We start from the raw sequence: 12519 nt of genomic DNA on the forward strand, positions 1-12519 counted from the left end.
GGATGAGCTCTGATCTCCTTCATTATAACTCTGTGAGAGGAGTCTGTACTCATCTGTGGAAACTAGGATAGGAGTTTCTGTCCCTCCTCCCATGAAGAGCTTGTGTGGTAGAGTCCAAGTAATATCATTACACAGGAAGGTTGGTGACTGAAAAAACTGACTTCTTGAGAAAACCTAAACCTAAGTAATTTTCAGGTGGTCAGAATGAGATCCCATGACCAACCTGAAAAAAAAGACATCAGGAAGTTGAAGATAGAAAGGAATAACTAATCAAGGTAATACAATTTGACTTATATATACTTTGGGACAAGCTGCATAATGAATTTTAAAAAAATTCACAGGAGTGGCACTTTAAATTCCACCGTAGTTTTTTTTGCTTATTGATTGTTCTCATAATAGAGCCTCATTATAGCTATAGAGCAGCGATGTTGCCACATAGTAGTTCTTGGTTGTAGTACCCATGGCAAAGCCACAGTGCCCATTTATTAGGATAGGAAACTAAGTTGTGCCAACAACATTTGGTTGCATGCAGTCTGTAGTTGTCACAGTGATTGTGTCAATTTTAAAAAGGTAGTGCTATTCATGCAGCTATGTACAAACAGTGATCCTTTGGGCTTCCCCTGGTTAAAAACAGGAGTGCACACATGCCCTATGGGCAGCAGAGAGAACAAGCAAGCAGAGGAGACATAGCAAGGAGCAACCAGAGCCTGGTGTGGTTGACCAGAAGAACGGCAGTGGTCAACTGTGGCTCCAGGAACAGCTGATATGTGGCAGTACAGTGTCTTGACAGATATGTTGACTGTAGCAGATGCATGGGTGTACAACATATCATTTGCATACATCAGCTGACTGGTGGAGACCATGAGAACAGGGGTGTTGGAGCACCAGGCGATTTAATAAGTGAATATTTGTATTTTTTTAAGTTATCATATTCCATTTTGTTGGACAATTGAACTACTGAACAAGCCTTTTAAAAATGTTATAATCATTTGCACCACTCCGACGCACCCTATTATAATTTAAGGTCTTTAGGAGGGCTTCAGATGACCATATATCGGCCAGGTATTCACGCTGGCCGATATACAGCATCTCTCTCTGCAGGGGGGAGGAGACTGGAAGAGCCAGGAGCAGTGCACTGAGCTCCTGCCCCCTCTCTGCCTCCTCTCCACCCCCTCTCTGCCCCTCTGCACTATTTGCAATGAGAGGAGGCGGGACAGGGATGGGGCTAACTTCAGAGAATTAGCCCCACCCCCACCCCGCCTCCCCTCATTGCAAATAGTGCAGAGGGGTGGAGAGTTGGTGGAGAGGGGGCGGGAGCTCAGAGCACTGCTCCCGGCTCTTCCAGCCTCCTCCCCCTGCAGAGAGAGACGGCGTGAATACCTGGCCGATCTACGGTCATCTGAAGCTGCCCTTAGGGTAGTGATAAATATAGGAGTGGAATTGGATTTTCCACAGGAAAAAAAAATCATATCTATCAGTTTTTGTTCATATCTATTAGTTTCATGTTGAAATAAAAAAAAAATGTTTGTTTAATTACAATACTTGTATCTTGATATAGTGTTTGAATGAAGATCAAACATTATGTTACAAGATAAATAATGGGGTGTTAGCTAAGCAGGCGGAATATTACCTTATGCGTGTATTTTACATATTTTGTATAGTTAAATTTAATTTTATCAGACCAATGAAACAATGAAATATTTCATATTTTCCAAAGGCAGAAAGAGCATAGATACCGTGGTGAACTTAACAGTATAATAGCAAATGATCAAGGTAGAAGTCTGAAATTTATAGATAGATTTTGAAAAGGTTAACTGCATCAAAATGAGTCAATTTAAATGCATATTATTTCTCATGTAAGTGCCCATTTAAATTAAAGCAATATTTTTAAGTGGAGTCGATGTTCTAGGAATCACATATTCTTATTTCTTTTTACAATTGTTCTTTCCCCTAATAAGCTCAGACAGAACATCTCACTAGGATAAAAATCATATAAATGGATTTATAATTTTAGACTAGTTTAGCACAATACTTAATAGAGCGGAAACAATTTTTAGATAGCACCACTGGGTGTACGAAGAAATACGTTGGATGAGAAAAAGCAGTTTTCATCTTCACTTCCGTTCAAACCCTTGTTAGAACCAGCTTATGCTGAGTGACCTTATGCTGACAATTTAATTAGAGAAAAAAAAACGAATGTCTTCCTGTGGAGCTAAAAATACTGTACTGTACAATAATGATTTATATGAGATTTTTGATTTTGTTAGCTATGGAATGCAAATACTTAAAGAGAACTTGTCACATCCCCACAGCACCATAAACTAATTTTGGCAAGGAGCCAGGCGATGTATTTTTAAGACTTAAATGGGAGAGTGCACACATAGGAATCAGAAAATAGTCCGATTTTTGTGTCACACAATCTTTGTGTTACGTATTTGGATGTGGAACCACTGTGTCGTTCCTCCGAGCAGGGGAAACCACCTGGCAGGACTGTCAGCTGACCCAAAGATGGGATGCTCACTCCTCGGCGCGTAGCTTGGTACAAGGCGGAGACTGGGGATGAGCTAGCCTTGAGCTTGAGTGCACTAATGACATCCCTGCCTAACACAGCGGAGTAATCGTGCTGATAAGGATGGCCCTGAGCTGGAAGCTGGGCGCTAAATATCCCTGTCAAGGCCCTAACTGGAACAGGATGTACCAAGCTGGAACAGGAACTGAGGATGGGAGCAGAAGATCTGGATAAAGCACACGCAGCTTACAGCTACAGCAGAGATCTGTAGTCACAGAGATACTGCAGGAGCAGCAGCAACGAGCTGTCATAGAAGTACAACAACCCAGAAGCATTGAATAGCAGATCTGGGGAAGCTATGTAGTGGAGTGATTGGCTAACAGCCTCAAGCTGAGCGGAGTAGTGAAGAACTGTTACCTCCAGAAATGCTGGAGCAAAATAAATACAAACTCAGATAACAGACAGAGCAGTGCAGCAGACCTGTCTGCTATACCTAACACTGTGGCGGGTCACAGCACTGGATCATGGGAATAGGTGAGTATAAAAAATACACCCAACTCCCTGTCATGTTCCCTAGCAGCACCATAACTTAGAACCTGCCATGTCCCCATAGCACCATAAACTATTTAAACTAGAGGTTTTGGCTTGGTGGATCCCCAAAAGATTTGTGAAGAGCCTTTTTTTTTTAGCATGGTCTAATCCAAGGACGTAACTGTAGGGGGTGGAAACTTTTCAGTCACATACTGGTGTCAGAGGGGGCCTAAAAGCTCCCTCTGTCCCATAGAGAACAACAACATAACTGGTATATGATAGTTGGGGTTCCTGTTACACATGATAGTTGGGGACCCTTTTACAGATTCTGCATTGGGACCCAGGATCTTTAAATTGCTCTTGTCGTAGGCCAAAGAACACCACATAATTGAGAGTTATGTTTTCAATAAAAAAACATGTCACACGGGTTTATTTTTTTAGAAGTCTCCAAAAGAAAGAGAAACTACAGAACAAATATTTTATTTCATCTATTGCTTTGTATTGATTTTGTTACATTTTATCCAATTTTAATAAAGTTTATTTATTTGTAGATTCAGTATATAGATTTTTTAAAAATGTATTTGGCTCCAATGTTATATTCTGTATTTAGGCTATTGCTCCCTAGAGAAGAATGTTATTATTTGGCCTCTGTACTGTATATGAGAAGAAAATCAATTTTGACTTTTCTCTATTTAGAATTACACTATGTTGATAAAAGTTTTGGGACCCCCACCAATCCTGTGCTGTTAAAGGGGATATGCAAACTGGATGTGTGAACATTAGGTATAAAGAAGAACATCACATAAGCATATCCCAGTAAAAAAAAAACATCAAAGCACCACGAGGTGTAGAGCTGACAGAGATGGTGGTGGGATCAGGGCATATTCTGGGCAATACAAATGAATAACTAATTTATAGACATAAATATTTATCAAATAATATGTCTGTAGCAAGATCAAGTATTACTGTTATGCAATCATTATAGGGGGTTTTCAGCACTACCCTATTAATGCCCTATCCTTAAAATAAAGTGCAAAAAAGTATGAGGCCTTAGTCACGCGGGCGTTTTTTGCCGCGATTTGCGGATCGCATGACGGATGCGCATCTGCAAATCGCGTGACCGGGGCCGAAAAATCGCCCGAAAAAACTGCTCCTAGCTGCGTTTTAATAGAAACGGGCCGGAGCTGTCCAGTGCATTGAATTCAATGGAGCCGGCAATACAGCCGGCTCCATTGAAAGCAATGCGCTGCGGGCGATCGCGGGATGAATTGTCGGGAAGGGCTTAAATATAAAAGCCCTTCCCTGCAATTCATCAAGAAATGTGTAAAAATTAAAAAAATATATATACTCACCTTGTCCCGGCAGACAGAGTTCAGCGCGGCCGTCCTGCAGTGGGTGTGAAGGGGGTGTGAGTCAGACCTGCCCCCTGATTGACTCAGCGCTGAGCCAATCAGAGGCATGTCTCACTCACACCCATTCATGAATTCATGACTGGATGTGAGTCAGACCTGCCCCTGATTGGCTCAGCGCTGAGAGGCAGCAGTCACTCACCCATTCATGAATTCATGAATGGGTGTGTGAGTGAAACCTGCCTCTGATTGGTCAGGGCTGTGACCAATCAGAGGCAGATCATTCAGCAGGCGGGGATTTTAAAGCCCCGCCGGCTGAATAGTGCCGAGAAGCAGTTCAGGAGAACTGACAGCGGCCGCGGCTGGACTCCGGCTGCAGCGGAAAGGTGAGTATACAATTTTTTTTTTATTTTAACACATTTTAGGATGAATTGCAGGGAAGGGCTTATATATTTAAGCCCTTCCCGACAATTCACCCCGCGCACGCCGGCAGCCCATTGCTTTCAATGGAGCGGCTGTATTGCCAGCTCCATTGAATTCAATGGGCAAACATCGTTCTTCTCTGTCACAGCTGTTACAGCTGTGGCAGAGAAGAATGATTTGTCTTCTATATGTTCTCAATGGGGTCGGCGCTGCTGCCGCCGGCCCCATTGAGCGCATATAGAGAAGAGAACAGGAATCGCAGATCGCAGATAGGTGGATCTGCGATTTCTGTTCTATAATTTATCGGACGAGCGCATAAAAAGCGCTCATGTATCCGATACCATTGCAAAGCAATGGTTTTATAAAATCGCCGGACGCATGCGCATGCGCAAATCGCGGCTAAAAATGCCTGTCTGACTAAGGCCTAAATCCGGAGAGCCTGCTGTAGGTCTGGGTCTCACTGGCAGGTGGGACCCACTAAGTACAATGTGTATAAGAAATGCAAAGTATTGCAGTAGATGCAAAAAATTGCACAAAAATACCTTCAGCGCTCTAGGAAGAAATGCTCCCGGGAAAGATAATGTTCCAAGAAAAACGTTCCTTTATTACAAAACAAGTTCCACTGTGCAATGCGTTTTGTCGTATACCGACTTTCTCAAGCACATGAACACAAAATAGACACATCACCAATATATATACAACAACTATGAATGAGTAATTACCTGTGTTTGTCCCTAACACTCGGTTCTGTGTAGAGCGTCCGCCATGTTTGTGGGGAGTCACATGGGGGACGTGGGGTGGGCGTGATGACGATGATGTATCACATGATCACGCGTATAGCGTGATGACGTCAGGATGCCGAGCGTGATAATGGGAGGATATCTCACTTCATTTCTTAAACACACTATCCTTAAAATAGGTCGTCACTAGTGAATTGGCAGGGATCCACCGTTCGGGATCCTCACCAATGAGCTGATTGAAATGACAGAGGAACTCAGGTGAGCACCGCTGTCATATCAGCACACACTATGCCCAACACTATACATTGTATAGCATTTGTGCCTGGAATTACAGCTTGGTCCAATTCACTTGAATAGTATGGAGCTGCTCTTAGGCAATGTAACCAATGAATGCGACATTACATGCATGAAAACAGCCTGCAGCACTCACTCAAGCACCACAGCCTCTTCAATCAGCTTATTTGGAGAGATCCTGAGCAGTGGACCCTTAGGTTCAACGATTGATGACCTATACTGAGGAAAGGTCATCAATAGCATAGTCCAGGAAAACTCCTTTAACGGCTTAAGGGCATGGCTTATTTTGGGCTTAAGGGCGCAACAATTTTTTTGGAATTTTCATCTCCACTTTTTAAAAAGCCATATCTATTTTATTTTTCCATCAACATGGCTGTATGAGGGCTTGTTTTTTTGCATGATGAACTGTAGTTTTTATTGTTTTTTTTGGGGTCTATATAATGCATTGTATAACTTTTATTACATTTTTTTGGAGGATAAGGAGAAAAACACCTAAATTCTGCCATTGTTCTTTGTATTTTTCTTACAGCGTTAATCAGGAAGTACAAATTACATGATACATTTTGGTCCAATTGTTGGAATTATGGGTTTTTTCAGCTTTTTACACCTTTGCAAGAAGAACTTTTTTTAGAAATTATTTTATTTTTGCACAGCTACATTTAAAGTCCTATAACTTTTTTTTTCTATTAACGGGCTTGTTTTTTGCATGATAAGCTGTATTTTTATACATTTTAGGGTATACATGACTTCTTTGATCACTTTTATTGGGTTTTTTGGGAGACTAAGGCCTTAGTCAGACGGGCGTTTTTTCGCGCGATTTGCGGATCGCATGACGGATGCACATCCGCAAATCGCGTGACTGGTGCGCGCAAGTCGCCCGCAAATCGCCTGAAAATCTGCTCCTAGCCGCGTTTCATTAGAAACGGGCCAGAGCTGTCCAGCGCATTGCATTCAATGGAGACGGCAATACAGCCGGCTCCATTTAAAGCGATGCGCTGCGGGCGAGCCCTGGATGAATTGTCGGTAAGGGCTTAAATATATAAGCCCTTCCCTGCAATTCATCCTAAAATGTGTTAAAATAAAAAAAAATTGTATACTCACCTTCTCCCGGCAGCCGGAGCTCCGAGCGGCAGTCCTGCAGTGGGTGTGAAGGGGGTGTGAGTCAGACCTGCCCCCTGATTGGCTCAGCGCTGAGCCAATCAGAGGCATGCCTCACTCACACCCATTCATGAATTCATGAATGGATGTGAGTCAGACCTGCCCCTGATTGGCTCAGCGCTGAGAGGCAGCAGTCACTCACCCATTCATGAATTCATGAATGGGTGTGTGAGTGTTTTCAGCCTCTGATTGGTCAGGGCTGTGACCAATCAGAGGCAGATCATTCAGCAGGCGGGGATTTTAAAGCCCCGCCGGCTGAATAGTGCCAAGAAGCAGTTCAGGAGAACTGACAGCGGCCGTGGCTGGACTCCGGCTGCAGCGGAAAGGTGAGTATACAATTTTTTTTTATTTTAACACATTTTAGGATGAATTGCAGGGAAGGGCTTATATATTTAACCCCTTTCCCGACAATTCACCCCGCGCACGCCGGAAGCCCATTGCTTTCAATGGAGCGGCTGTATTGCCGCTCCATTGAATTCAATGGGCAAACATCGTTCTTCTCTGCCACAGCTGTTACAGCTGTGGCAGAGAAGAATGATTTGTATTCTATATGTTCTCAATGGGGTCGGCGCTGCTGCCGCCGGCCCCATTGAGCGCATATACAGAAGAGAACAGGAATCGCAGATCGCAGATAGGTGCGATCTGCGATTTTTTGTTCTATAATTTATCGGACGAGCGCATAAAAAGCGCTCATGTGTCCGATACCATTGCAAAGCAATGGTTTTATAAAATCGCCGGACGCATGCGCATGCGCAAATCGCGGCTAAAAACGCCCGTCTGACTAAGGCCTAAATGAACAAAATAAGCATTTTGGCTCTGTTTTGCAGGGGGAGGTCTTTTTTCAATGTTTTTTTTTTTTTTGCATCCCAGATAAACAGTGTGTTCACTTTAACGTAAAGGTCATTAGTCATTACATACATGGTAATACTGAACATGCATTTTTTTAAAGAGGTGAAAGTGGGCACAAAATGGAGGGTTTTTGCTATTAAACTCCTTTACAAGTTTTTGTATTCACTATTTTAATTTTTTTTTTCACATTTTCTAAGTTCCTTTAGGGGACTTTTATCCATGATCATTTGATCACTATGATAATACATTGCAGTATATCTGTACTGCATTGTGTTATTATTATAGCTAGCAATCATATGCCATGGCAGACCTAAACTCCAGGCAATGGCATTTGGCTGCCGTGGCAACCCATTGGCCCTCCGAATGAAAGTGTGGCAGGCCGATGACATTACAAAGGGAGCATGCATCCTCTGTGAAACTTTTGCATGGTGTCTTCAACATTGATCGTGACAAGTAAGGAGTGAGGATTCGTGTTCTTACCGGTCAGTGCTGGTGTAGCAGAAGCCTGGCTGTCAGTCACAGCCAGCTCCTTCTGTAGATGCAGATGAATGGTGCTTGGAGAATGATTCTTGGACTGTAAATGAGTGGAAGCAAGTGCCGTCGACAGCTGAATCACAGTAAACCACCTTCTATTTGGATGGCTGCACTTGGGTGTGGCAGTTTCAATGCAACTGCATCATCCCAACAGTGAAGTTTGGAAGAAGTTCTGTTATGGTGTATCTGATGGGAAGATCTAGAGTCATTGGTTATAGTGAAGTCCGTTCTCCACACCAATGGGTACATAGACATTCTGGACAATGTAGCATTATCTAACCTGTGGCAATACTTAGGTACAGCTCTGTGACTCTACCAACATGATTGAGCACCATGTCATATATTAAGCAGTGTTGAGGCTTGTTTTGAGGATCAGAATGTGCGCAAATTTCATTGCCCAGCCAAAAGTCCAGATCTCAATTCCATCAAGCATATTTGGGACAAACTAGAACTCCATGTTCTTGAATGCCCATCCTATTTTGCTTCATTATTAGAAGCCCTCTTCAATGAATGGAGGCAAAGCCCTCCACAAATCTATCTGAAATTGGTGGAAAAGCTGCCTAGGATGGGTACTAAAGTCTTTGATGCAAAAGTTCACCCAACACTGAATTGAAAAATGTGAACAAAATTGAATTTCACCATCTTCTATGGGTGTCCCAATACTTTTGTCAACACAGTGTATGTAGTTATGTCAAAGAATACATATAACAAGGGTTATTTTAATATCTTAGACCAAGTACAATTCAGAAAAATACATCAAATAACCTTATTAGAATAAACATTTAGGGGGTTTTATTTACATATGTAACAAATGTAAATTTGACGCTTAAAGGGGTTTTGTCATTAGGAAAAAAAGCAATACTTATCTATTACTCGCCAGGCAGTCTTCTTACCAGATCTTCTCCTCCCTGCTTATCTCCTGGCTCCTCCAATCCCCCGTGTCATCTCACCTCCAGCCAGTCGGATGCTGTTCTTCCTGTTTTGGAGCGTCCATTCTTGGCAGTCTCCTTCCAGCAGGTCAGTGTACGTTACGTCACTAGAGACATAGTGTTCACTGCCTAGCATAGAAAGCTGAGCTATCACCAAGTTTGCACATGTGTCGTAAGTGTTCATATATTATTGTTGCGAGACACCGCGCATACGCAGTCTCAGCAATAGCTCAGCACTCCCTGTTGGGAAGTGAACACTACATCACTAGTGAAGTAGTGTAAATTGATCTGAAGGAAGGAGACTGCCAAGAATGGATGCTTCATCACCAGAAGAAGTATCAGCCGGCTTGTGGTGAGATGACCCGCGGGACTGCGAGCCAGGAGAAGATCGGCAAGGAGAAGATGTGGTAAGAAGACTGACTGGGGAGGAATAGGTAAATATTGATTTTTTGTTTACGACAGAACCCCTTTAATGTGTTAATTACTCAGTTGAATCAAGCTTTAATTTCACTTTTCAATAATCTTTTTGTGCTGACTGTCAATTTAAAGTAGAACTAAACTTTTTTTATAGTGACATGTCAAAAGTTTTGATTGAAGGGGGTCTGAGTGCTGTGCTAGTTCGGCTGCCTATGGCTTCACTTGGAGAAGTGTATTGGCTCCTTAGAAAGTTTATAGTCTACACACCCCTCTCTGAAGACAGTTAAATGGGCAAAACCCTAAGATGAATGCTTCTGCCTATTTGTTTTAAGAATCAGTGAGGTTTCATCACACGGACCCCCACAGATCAAAACTTCTGACATATCACCATGACTAAGTATCGACCCCCCTCATGAATTAAAGACATGTAAGTGGATGTTCATCAGCATGGAAATTCATTTACTATAAGGGGTGTTCATTGAGTGAAAATGTTAAGTGACAACTGCTTAAATTCCATTACATTTCCATTAAACAACCAGATTTTTCTTCAATATGTCAGCCAGTTGGATTCTTTGAAAAAGACCTGTCATCTCCTTGTGTTAGCAAGGTCAGCTGCATATTTTGGCAGTTGTGGCCCTCCTCCTATATCACAGCCTTCTTTTCGTTTATACTCACACTTGTTCCCCTCATGCTGGCTATCCTTAGATTCGGCTCCTGGTGCTTGAAATGTGGCAACTTGGTGGTCCCCACAGCTCACTGTCAATGGGTGACTTCAGATTTGATTGACAGTAAGTAGTGGGGACCCCCCACTTGACACATTCCAAATGCTGGACCCAAATCAAAAGAGAGCTGATACAGAGGAAAATACTATGAATGGTTCATAAATATGGTAAAAATTACAAGTGACTTCATCAACATATTCATTTAATTGACAATTTAATGTTGTAAATTAACATTCAGTGTCCAATAACACTTACATATAACAATACTTTATCAGTTTGATCTAAAAAATCAAAACCAATTAGAAAAATCATCATAAGCATGGCAGGCCATTTATTGTACTCCAGAATACCAAAATTCAGAACAGTTCTAGTTAATTCTAAAGGGGTTTGTCAATTATCACTTAACTCACTATTAACTTACTAATGTACTGTTATTTTTACAGTGCTCCATTCTGCTGAATTACTGATGCCATGACGCTCCTTACCCTATCCTTTCATCCTACCCCATCTTACCCAATCTCTTCACTGAGCCCTGTGTAAGCTCGCGCCTCCAACCTGAAGGTTGCAAGTTCAATCCCTGCATGATTCAGGTAGCCAGCTCAAGGTTCACTCAGCCTTCCATTCTTTCGAAGTCTGTAAAATGAGAACCCAGCTTGGTGGGGGGTAATAAATAATTAATACCTGAAAGCGCTGCGGAATAAGTTGGCGCTATACAAATACCATGATTTATTTTATTTATTTATCCTACTCTAACTGCTCCTTCATCCATAAATTAGCTGAATATGGAGAGGCATGTTACCATTGATGATACGCAACCTCTTGCCTTGCACCTTCATGCCATGAATTACTATGAAGGAGGCTGAGTGATGTCTATGGTCACATATCCCTCCATAACCTGCCAACATATGGATGGACGGAGGACAATTCAGGATGGAACTAGGATACATGGCCAACAGGCTTAAAGGGGTTGTCCCGCGAAAGCAAGTTGGGGTATACACTTCTGTATGGCCATATTAATGCACTTTGTAATGTACATTGTGCATTAATTATGAGCCATACAGAAGTTATTCACTTACCTGTTCCGTTGCTGGCGTCCCCGTCTCCATGGTGCCGTCTAATCTTCAGCGTCTAATCGCCCGATTAGACGCGCTTGCGCAGTCCTGTCTTCTGTCTTCTGAATGGGGCCGCTCGTGCCAGAGAGCGGCTCCTCGTAGCTCCGCCCCGTCACGTGTGCCGATTCCAGCCAATCAGGAGGCTGGAGTCGGCAATGGACCGCACAGAAGACCTGCGGTCCACCGAGGGTGAAGATCCCGGCGGCCATCTTCACAAGGTAAGTAAGAAGTTACCGGAGCGCGGGGATTCGGGTAAGTACTACCCGTTTTTTTTTTTTTATCACTGCATCGGGTTTGTCTCGCGCCGAACGGGGGGGCTATTGAAAAAAAAAAAACCCGTTTCGGCGCGGGACAACCCCTTTAAGTAATTCAGCTGTATGAAGCACTGCAGAAATAAAAAGCATATTAGTAAGTAACTAATAATCAGATTTTCAAAGCATTTCTTTAATTAGTTGTAAAGTGTCGAACCCCTTTGATAATTAACATTTTCATCTTGTGTATTTACAGTCTAAACCATAGAATGAATTATTGACAGACCTTCTCTTTTGTCCTCTTGTGCAATCTTTACTTTTGTGTCTGTAATGTCCTTAAAAGAAGACAAAAATAGGACCACATCTCCTTTCTCATTCTTTATAGGAACAATATCCAGTAGGCACCAGAATGATGTACCTAAAGTTTGCAAAAAAAAAGACAGATGAATGATTTAATGGAAGCACAAGACTGTAGCAAAAAAGTACAAATCTAGAGCTGCAACTAATGTAATTTTAACCAAATCTTATTGGAGAGGTCAATAGTCAAGAAACCACAGCTGTTCAGTGAATGTAAATCTGCTTGTCTCATCGGATAGAGCTTAGCAGCGTTCCTCTTTGTGGAAGTAAAGCATTGATTTAAATGCAAAATTTATCTGCTAGGGTCATTAAAATGCCTTAATGAAGCTTCTTATTACTTGGCA

The 12519-nt window shown here is 42.3% G+C and overlaps 1 protein-coding gene across 1 annotated transcript in view; it reads right to left on the reverse strand.

The window, feature by feature from the left end:
• KCNH8 (potassium voltage-gated channel subfamily H member 8) overlaps positions 1 to 12519 on the reverse strand; it is a 335452-nt gene that overhangs the window by 156003 nt on the left and 166930 nt on the right. The window contains exon 3 of the mRNA XM_066585790.1: positions 12105 to 12236. Within this exon, the coding sequence (XP_066441887.1) occupies positions 12105 to 12236 (132 nt within the window). The remainder of the gene's footprint in view (positions 1 to 12104; positions 12237 to 12519) is intronic.

This window comes from Eleutherodactylus coqui, chromosome 12 (genome assembly GCF_035609145.1).
Source record: "Eleutherodactylus coqui strain aEleCoq1 chromosome 12, aEleCoq1.hap1, whole genome shotgun sequence".
Classification (NCBI taxonomy): Eukaryota; Metazoa; Chordata; class Amphibia; order Anura; family Eleutherodactylidae; genus Eleutherodactylus; species Eleutherodactylus coqui.